The sequence below is a fragment of the Staurois parvus genome, unplaced genomic scaffold (genome assembly GCF_062004578.1).
Source record: "Staurois parvus isolate SC_StPar_1 unplaced genomic scaffold, SC_StPar_1.0 ptg001181l, whole genome shotgun sequence".
Lineage (NCBI taxonomy): Eukaryota > Metazoa > Chordata > Amphibia > Anura > Ranidae > Staurois > Staurois parvus.
Genome location: NW_028318977.1, coordinates 2,319,691 through 2,330,209, shown reverse-complemented (window position 1 = coordinate 2,330,209; position 10,519 = coordinate 2,319,691). Strand labels below are relative to the sequence as shown.

Genomic DNA, 10,519 nt, shown 5'->3' with positions numbered 1-10,519 from the left:
AATATTAATCAAAGATCAGATTATAATAATATTCAAAGGTCAAGTGTAATAATAATAAAATGACAATTGTAAGAATAGCCAAAAGGTCAGATTGTAGTAATAATTAAAAGTCAATCATAACAAAAATCAAAGATCAGATCATAATTAAAAGCAAAATAGCTTCTTCCTAATGGAACCTACCGTATATACTCGAGTATAAGCCGACCCGAATATAAGCCGAGGTACCTAATTTTACCACAAAAAACTGGGAAAAACTATTGACTCGAGTATAAGCCGAGGGTGGGAACACCAGTGGGAAGAATCGTGCCTCATCATTGGTGTCAGTGGGAGGAATAGTGCCCCATCATTGGTATCAGTGGGAGGAATAGTGCCCCATCATTGGTGTCAGTGGGAGGAATAGCGCCCCATCATTGGTGTCAGTGGGAGGAATAGTGCCCCATCATTGGTATCAGTGGCAGGAATAGTGCCCCATCATTAGTATCAGTGGGAGGAATAGCACCCCATTATTGGTGTCAGTGGAATAGTGCCCCATCTTTGGTGTCAGTGGGAGGAATAGTGTCCCATCATTGGTGTCAGTGGGAGGAATAGTGTCCCAACATTGGTGTCAGTGGGAGGAATAGTATCCCATCATTGGTGTCAGTGGGGGGGTGGAGGAATAGTGCCCCATCGTTGGTGTCAGTGGGGGGGAAGGAAAAGTGCCCCATCGTTGGTGTCAGTGGGGGGGAGGAATAGTATCCCATGACTGGTGTCAGTGGGGGGTGGAATAGTGCTCCATGATTGGTGTCAGTGGGGGGTGGAATAGTGCCCCATCATTGGTGTCAGTGGGGGGGGGAGGAATAGTGCCCAATCGTTGGTGTCAGTGGGGGGGAGGAAAAGTGCCCCATCGTTGGTGTCAGTGGGAGGAATAATGCCCCATCATTGGTATCAGTGACACCAATGATGGGGCACTATTCCTCCCACTGACACTTGCTGACCCCTGTTCCAGTATGGTGCTGCTGCAGCCAGCATATGTGGTTGCAGCAGCACCTAAGCACGGCACACTTACCTGCATCTCCTTCACTCGATTTTCGCGGGGCCGCTCAGCTCCGCCTCCTCGCCGGTGATTGGCTGCCTGTGTGCCTTTCCTGAGCTACAGTTCTGGCGGCCAATCACAGGTGAGAAGGCGGAGCCGAGCAGCCGCGCGAACATCCAGTGGACGAACCGAATGAAGGAGCAGCCGCGCTTCCTGGACCAGATCGTCGTGGGACCGGAGCCAGGTAAGAGACAGCAGCCCCCTGCAGACGTTGACTCGAGTATAAGCCGAGGGGGCCGTTTTTCAGCACAAAAAATGTGCTGAAAAACTCGGCTTATACTCGAGTATATACGGTAATCCTCTGTTCCCCGAGGGGTGCCATATCAGCCATTCAGGTCAATCAATAATATCAGCTTTTTGGCCGCCATCTCCTTCACTGTTTTGCTATATTGATCAATCATTGACTATGCCACCTTGCAGTTTGTACCATTTTTGTTATGTTTTTGTCGATATATTGGTTGCTCGGCTTTTGGGCATCAATTTGTAAACTTCATTTGTACCTCTCTTTAAAACTAAATTTATTTTATTTATTTCAGGTACTTATAAATAAAGGTACTTATAAATAAAGGTACGTAGAAATAAAACCTATTGAAAAGTAAATCAAAAGAGCAACCACTTTGGGTCTTCCCGGTGTGTTCCCTTCAACTGTATAAATCAATACTGCCCAAACAGTCAAATGAATTTCTGTGCTTCTTCAGTTTTTATTTCCTGGTAATATCCAACCAATATCTCTGTGTGTCCTTTTCTTTCCTGTTTTTTTGCAATTGTTATTTTAGTCCATACAGTACATATCCACGCAATGTTCTTGGAATATTAAATGTTAAACTTCTGTGTACGAAGCTAAAAATTTACAACCACGAGGCAAACAAGGCATATGCCTAGGGCAGTACTTTTTAAAGGGGCAGCATTGCCCCCTGGAAGAAGGGGCATGGGGACCAGGTGGGATCTGAGAGAATCTGCGGGCAGCTTGATGGTGTATGCAGAGCCCGAATGTCATTCCTGGGGATGTCCAGAGCTGTAAAAGGTGAGTGTCTCTCTGTTTGCCTGGGGGGAGGGGTGTTAGTGAAAGGCTCTCTTGGGTGGGGGGGATGATGGGGCAGGGGTGTCTTTGGTCACTGTCAGACTTCCTCCATGGGGGGGGGGGTCTGGTGTTGGTTGGTCTCAGGCTCTCTACGCAAGGGAGGAGGAGCATCTGATTTTTGTGTTGCCTAGGGCAGCACAAAACCTAAATACATCACTAGATAGATAGATAGATAGATAGATAGATATTAGATAGATAGATAGATAGATAGATAGATAGATAGATAGATAGAGGCATACGCTTGGGAAAATAATGATTGGATCCCCTGCAGATTTTGTAAGATTGCCCACTTATAAAGTAATTAAGGGTCTATCATTTGTATCATAGGTGTATGTTAAATGATAGAGACAGAACATAAACCAAAAATCCAGAAAAAACACGTGATACAAATGTTATATAGGGAGTTGCAGTTCAGTGAGTCAAATAAGCATTTGATCCCCGAGAAAAACATGACTTATTACTTTGTGGAGGAACCCTTGTTGGGAAGCACAGAGGTAAGACGTTCCTTGTAGTTGGTGGAGAACCCTTGTTGGGAAGCACAGAGGTAAGACGTTCCTTGTAGTTGGTGGAGAACCCTTGTTAGGAAGCACAAAGGTAAGACTTTCCTTGTAGCTGGTTCCCAGGTTTGCACACATCTCAGGAGCGACTTTGGTCCTCTCATCTTTACAGATCTTCTCCAAATCCTTAAGGTTTCTTGGCTGTCGCCTGGCAACTCAAAGTTTTATCTCCATCCATATATTTTCTATAGGATGAAGGTCTGGAGACAGGATAGGCCACTCCATGACCTTAATGTGCTTCTTCTTGAGCCACTCCTTTGTTGTCTTGACGGTATGTTTTGGGTCATTGGCATGCTGGAAGATCCATCCATGACCCATCTTCAGTGTTCTGGCAGAGGGAAGAAGGTTCTCATGTAACATATTACAATACATGGCTCCATCCATTTGCCCCCCCAATGCAGAACAGTCAGCCTATACCTTTAGCAGTGAAACTTGACTGTAGGAATGGTGATCTTAGGGTCATAGTCAGAATTTATCTTCCTCCAAACACGGTGATTCAAGTTAATGCCAAAGAGCTCAATTTTGGTCTCATCTGAGCACAGTACTTTCTCCGGATCCTTCTTTGAATCATTTAGATGTTCATTGGCAAACTTCAGACAGGCCTGTACATGTACCTCCTTGAGAAGGGGACCTTGCGGGCCCTACAGGATTTCAGTCCATGGAGATGTATTGTGTTACCAATGGTTTGTTTGGTGACTGTGGTCACAGCTGCCTGGAGATCATTGACAAGCTCCTTCTGTGTAGTTCTGGGGTAATCCCTCACTTTTTTGTCATGCTCATCCTTACCCCATGAGGTGAAATCTTGCATGGAGCTCCAGACTGAGGGCGATTGATGCTTATTTTGTATTTGCATTTGTGGATAATTGCTTCAACAGTTGTCTCCTTCTCACCAAGCTTCTTGTTGATGGTCTTGTAGCCCATTCCAGCCTTGTGCAGGTCTACAATCTTGTCTCTGATGTCCTTTGGCAGCGCATTGGTCTTGCCCATGGTGGTGCCCAAGAAAGAGATTCTGTGGACAGGTGTCTTTTATACACATAACAAGTTGTTTTTAGGAGCACCTTTTTAAAGTGACAGGACTAATCTGTGTACCACATGAGCACATAGCTAGTCTGTGGGAGCCAGAATTATTGTTGGTTGATAGGGGATCAAATACTTATTTTACTGACTGAACTGCAATTCAATTTATAACATTTGTACTGTGTTTTTTTTCTGGATTTTTGGTTGATGTTCTGTCTCTATCATTTAAAATACACCTATGAAAAAAAGTATAGATCCTTCATTTCTTTGTAAGTGGGCACATTTACAAAATCTGCAGGGGATCAAATAATTATTTTCTCCACTGTAACTGACACCAGGATCATCTATGCTTCAGTGTACCATTATATATCGCAGTTCTATGCCTCTGCTTTGTCTTTTCTTATAGACTCCACTCTATATATGGAAATGCAGGGATCTGCTGCCCTCTACTGTCTGAATTTCTAAATGCCTTTATGTGTGCCCCTGCCCCTGGGTTGTTGGCTTAGAAGCCCTGGAAGGGAGAAATGAAGAGAAAGAAAGAGACCCAACCACATATCCTGTCCATGCCACTAATGCCTGAACCAGTAGAGACTAGTGTACACTACTAGGGAGGGACAAAAGTGTAGAATAGATAGGATGACTCAGTTCTGGAGCAACACCACAGTTCCTGCCGGTGATAGGCTCCATTCCAGGCTGGTTGGACAACAGTTGGAGGATCTCCCATGACCGCTGACCTTGTCTTCAGGTTTCTGACATAAAGACAGATGCCACATCAACCTCAGGGACCCCTGGAACTGGATTTTTCTGCAACATTCATCTGGAGGTATCTCTATAAAGAACTATATATACCCAGGGATATGTGCACAGTTCCACCAGGGCTCCTATTGGGCCCATTACTGATAATAGATGTTTGTACAATGGATGTATGTAATGTTATTAATCTCTTATTGTGTTATTTTTATACTGATTTTTGGAAATTATTTTTTGGGGGGTAGAAGCGGATACCTGATTTTGACAGGTGATCGCCAAGGCGATCGGAGTGGAAGTTCACCCCCACTTACCTCTCCCCACAGCTTCTTAGGACACATCACAGGTCCCAGGAGACCTGGCTCGCACATGCTCAGTGGGCAGCTGGCTGTGAAGCCGCAAGGAGTCACAACCATCTGTCTACTCTTAAGATGCAGGCACCAGGGACTGAAGATCGGTAAAGAGCTGGGTGGGGTGAGGACACTGCTGAATCCTAGATTCACTCATGAAACGTATCGAAAGTCTACCCTTTCCACTTGGATACCCCGCAAGCAATACATTTTTTGAAGTTACATTGTTATTTTGTATTGTTTATTGAACAAATGCACATTATATTATATGTACAGTATATGGGGTACCATTGTGAAAGAAATTCCTGTAGGTACTTTCAACACACCTGTTGGTGACAGGAAGGTATTAAATTGTTTAATATGCTTGGTTTTATAGTTTCTATTAAATAAAAGTATATTTTAATGTTTACACGTTGTGGAACCTGAAAAAGTCATTCTTTTTATACAAAAAAAAGCTTTCAAGATGTCACCATAAATGTACTTTATGTGTCACCAGTTTATGTGTCTTTTTATTTCCTAGGAACGTGGACACAGAGATAAACATCAAAAAAAGACTCTCAATTATTAGTCAGATTGAATGGCCTACCTCACCCTCCAATGGGTTTCGTAACACATTTCTCAATATGGCATTTGTTGCTCCTCAAATTATTTTTACTAGGAACTGTTTCCTATTTTATACTTGCTTATATTCAGATAAATGAAAGAAATGTTGCAATAAACCTCTTGCCAAAGGTGGCATCTGACTCCATGTCAGAGCGCTCAGGAATATCAAATCACTTGACTGTGACAAAGCCGTCAATGCCAACTAAGACATTGGAGACTTTCAATAAGCCTCTGCTGACCATCTTACTTTGGACATGGCCATTAGGATACCAGTTTCCTCTAAATAGGTGTCCAAGAAATGAAAACTCCGGCTGTTTCTACACCGTGAACCGTGATGTGTACTCTACAGCAGATGCTGTTGTTATTAGTCATAAGGATGTATATAAGTCAGAGGAGCTTTTGCCCCCAGTCTCGAGACCATACTACCAATACTGGATCTGGTTTAGCATGGAGTCTCCAACCAATTGCCCAAACTTGACGCTCATGGACAACAAAATGAACCTCACAATGTCTTATCGGCTTGATTCAGATATATTTACCCCATATGGCTGGCTGGAAAAAGTCAACAGGAAAGAAAATTTTACAATCCCCCAAAAGTCAAAGTTGGTAGCATGGATAAGTAGCAACTGGAAGACAAAGTACAGACGAACTAATTATTACGAGGAGTTAAAGAAATACATTCCAGTTGACGTCTACGGAAAATACGGTTTGCCTCTTCCACGGAATGAGACTTTGAAAACTGTGGCCCGGTATAAGTTCTACCTCTCCTTTGAGAATTCTATACATGAGGATTACATCACGGAAAAGTTATGGAGAAATTCACTTCTGGCGGGAACTGTGCCCATCGTCATGGGTCCTCCTCGTAAAAATTATGAGCGTTTCATTCCAGCTGACGCTTTTATTCATGTTGACGACTTTTCATCTCCTCGAGAACTGGCTGAATATCTCCTGGATTTGGATAAAGATGAGAACAAATACAGACAGTATTTTAACTGGAGGTTCAAATATCAGCCAACAAAATCCAGTGGTGTTTTTCTACCAGCATACTGCAAAATATGTAAAGTATTAAAGGAGGCCCCGACTTATAGGACAATACCAAGTATTGCTGAATGGTTCAAGTAATCCAGATGTACCCTTATCGATCCAAAATCAAGTGTTGGAGCTAACAGTAAAAACAAAAATGCACTAAAAGTTTGTCTTAAACCTTTTTTTTTTAGAGAGTGTTGTGGGATTAGACTGGTGCTGGACCTGGTTGGAGCTAGGTAGTCCTTGGCAGCACAACTCTTGGACTTTCCTCAGGATTTTTTGGTCAGGTCCTGCCTGCAGCTGCCATTCCAGAATTGGACCAGACTGAAGCGAATGCTCCACACTATCCAAAAAATAAATAAAGAAAACACTGAATCCAGCCCCTATGGTTTACAGCTACATTATCAAATAAACTCAAAAGAGAGGGGAGCCCTAATCCCCCAAAGCAAATTTGAAATTGTTCTATAAACTTTTTATATACCAATTAACATAACAATGTCTTCTAACTGGCTGACACCATCAAAACTTTAATTTTTCAGCTCTTCGCCAGCCTCCTGGGCTTTTGTTTCTCAGAGAATAGATGCAGGTACTCTTCAGAGTCACCCCCTGCCTCTGCCCCCTGCTCATCTCCAAGCACTGTCCCTGGGTTCCACCCCTTAGCCACCACCCAGTAGGACCTCTTTGAGAGAATACAGAATCAAGCATCATTTTGTGGTGCTAAATAATTTGTATGGAATGTAATGAGAATGATAAGAAAATCAGTAAAATAGATCCCCTGTGGCTACCAACAATACCCCCCCCCCCCCCACCAGCAAAAGATTCCCTGAAACAAAATATACTCCCAAGCAAATATAGACCCACAGCAACTATAGATGCCCCAGCAACTATGGATCCCCACCACCAGCAATTATAGATCACCCTCAGCAAAAGTAGATCCCCTGCAACAAAAGACCCTCCCTAGCAATGATAGATCCACCCCAGGAACAGCTGACCCCCACTAGCAACAATAGCTCTCCAAGGAGCGAGGAATAATATCACCCCAGTGACAATAGATCCCCTCAGCAGCCAACATCAATGGACCAAGCAGCACACCCCAGCACCCCTTGCCATTACATACATTCATTGCTGTAGTGCTGGAGGTGCCATAACTGCGTTCCCCTCACATTCCTGTTGTAAAAAATCCCTGCAAGCCCTGAAAAGCTTTTTATTTTGCTGTTTATGCCCCCCGTTGGTGAGATTCACTCCCACTGACCACTGTCTCTTGATTGAATATGATCAGAAATCTAACATTTCAAGCTTTCACCAGAGCAAGAGTAAAGGGAAAATGCGCCAATGGGGACACTTGTTTCAGTGAAAACTGTCTAAGAGGGGCAGGGACTGACTGGCAACTTTTTGCCCAGGGGGCAAGTACAACCCAAAGGCCCATGGTGCCTCTGGAGTTCTGAGAATCCTAATTTAATGGGGAATGCTGGGGACTCTGATGTAAGGGAGAATGATGTGGTTACCAGAGCTCCCCCTTGCATCAGAGTTCCCAAAGTCCCCCTAACATCGGAGTCTGAACAGTTTCCCCTTACATCAGAGATCCCAGAGCCCCCCTTACATTGTAGTCTGAAGAGTTCCCCCTTACATCTGAGATCCAAGAGTTCTCCCTTACATCAGAGTACCGAGAGTTCCCCCTTACATCAGAGATCCCACAGTCTCCCTTACATCAGAGATCCCAGAGTTCCCCCTTACATCAGAGTACCGAGAGTTCCCCCTTACATCAGAGATCCCACAGTCTCCTTTACATCAGAGATCCAAGAGTCCCCCTTACATCGTATTCTGGAGTTCCCCCTTACATCAGAGATCCCACAGTCTCCTTTACATCAGAGATCCAAGAGTCCCCCTTACATCGTAGTCTGGAGTTCCCCCTTACATCTGAGATCCCAGAGTTCCCCCTTACATCAGAGTACCGAGAGTTCCCCCTTACATCAGAGATCCCACAGTCTCCCTTACATCAGAGATCCCAGAGTTCCCCCTTACATCAGAGATCCCAGAGTTCCCCCTTACATCAGAGATCCCAGAGTTCCCTCTTACATCGGAGTTTCCAGAGTTCTCTCTTACTTCAGAGACTGCAAAGATCTCTGTTACATCAGGGTTTCCAGAGTTCCCCTTACACTGTTATTCCTCAGTCCCCAACATTCTAGGGCACTAGAGATATGGCTGCCTGCTATTCTGGGACTTGTAGTGCCCTCTGTGGGGTACTGAGATATGCCAGCCTGCTATGCTGGGACTTGTAGTGCCCTCTGTGGGGGACTGAAATATGCCAGCCTGCTATGCTGGAACTTGTAGTGCCCTCTGTGGGGGACTGAGATATGCCAGCCTGCTATGCTGGAACTTGTATTGCCCTCTGTGGGGGACAGTGATATTGTGGCACACTATGCTGGGACTTGTAGTGCCCTCTGTGGGGAACTGATAATTCCTCAGTTCCCCACAGTCTAGATCACTACAAGTCCCAGCATAGCAGGCTGACATCCGTCAGTCCCCTATAGAAGGCACTATAAATCCTAGCAAAGATGGCTGTCATATCTCAATCCCCCACAGACAGCATTCCAAATGCCTGCATAATGGGCTGTCATTACTCAGTCCCTACTGAGGCCACTACAAGTCTCAGCATAGCAAGCAGCCATCAGTTCCCCAGACCCCCACACACAGCATAAGGAGACCACAGTGGCAGCCTGCCATACATTGACATATATTTGAAATACTACAATTTTGGCCGTATTCAATATATTTCAAAATATATTTCAGTAAATATATATATATACTGCATGTTGAAATGTGTTTTTATTACAAAATATATGAAAAACATTTTTAAAATAAACTTTCAAATTTACTGTATGTATTGAAATATATTTTGAAATATATTGAATACGGCCAGAATTGTAGTATTTCAAATATATGTAAATATAATTGAGAAGAATATTTTTAAAATATATTTAAAATATATTTATCTTCCATGTGGGAAGGAGGAGGAAGTTACATCCTCTGATGATGATGATGGACCTGTGCAAGCACTTCATAGGACACTAGGCAGTCGTACCAACCAGGGGCGGACTGACAACTCATGGGGCCCCCGGGCAATAGGGGATCATGGGGCCTCTGTGTCCTTGCCCAAACTCAAAAAAGCATATGAAAAAGGTACCAGGGGCATCTCATGGGGCCTCCTACTGACCCCGGGCCCTCGGGCAGTGCTCGAGTTTCTAAATAGTCAGTCCGCCCCTGGTACCAACCAATAACTTTGACAGGGTGGGCAGTGGGTGGGATCTCGGTGTAAACTGTCAGTGCCGAGAAGACTTACAAGGGAACAATGCACCGGAAAGGTCAGTCTGCCTTTGCTCTTCAAGAGTTCCCTATTTAAAAAAAAAAATGTCTGCGGCGGAAGTGACCTTTTTTTTTACCGGGCATAGTAGGATAAGTGAGAATCTGAATATACCTGGGTTTGGTTCAAGCAGGGTTTGGCAAAGAGTGCTAAAGTTCGGGTGCCAAATAGGAACCCCGTTGAAGTCAATGGAAGCCAAATGTTAAAAAACAGTTCTGGGCTTTTTTTGGGCTAATATGCACTGCCTTAAGGAACATTTCCCAAAGCAGTGGCAGAACTACCAGGGTCGCAGGGGTCGCATTTGCAACTAGGTCCTGGCGTTCCACCTCTGTGGGTGGCCCAAGACAGCAGGAAGGGGACCTTAAGCCTCGGTTCACACTGTGTGCGACTTGCTTGTGATTTCTTTGCAACTTGCTTGTGGCTTTTGTCATCATTACAATCTAAGGCACTCAAATTGCACCAAAGTCTAAGAAAAGCAGCACAGGGACCTTTTTTGTTTCATTTATGTGACTTGAGTCTCATTGATTAAGATGGCACCAGGGGCGGACTAACCATTCAGGAACTTGGGCACTGCCCCAGGGTCCGGGATCTTGAGATGCCCCTGAGATACCCCTGGTACCTTTCATAGGAATTTTTTGGGTGTGGTTTGAGTGTGGACGAGGACACAGGGGGCCCATTATCCCTTATTGCCCGGGGGGGGGCCCA

At 44.4% G+C, this 10,519-nt stretch overlaps 1 protein-coding gene across 1 annotated transcript; it reads left to right on the top strand.

Moving 5' to 3' along the window:
* The first annotated feature begins 5,533 nt into the window (after positions 1–5,533).
* Positions 5,534–6,664, top strand: LOC149438566 (4-galactosyl-N-acetylglucosaminide 3-alpha-L-fucosyltransferase FUT5-like). Its single transcript, XM_089659712.1, has one exon. It carries the CDS (start codon positions 5,572–5,574, stop codon positions 6,547–6,549), a length of 978 nt encoding a protein of 325 aa, XP_089515838.1. The 5' UTR covers positions 5,534–5,571; the 3' UTR covers positions 6,550–6,664.
* The last annotated feature ends 3,855 nt before the right edge of the window (positions 6,665–10,519 follow it).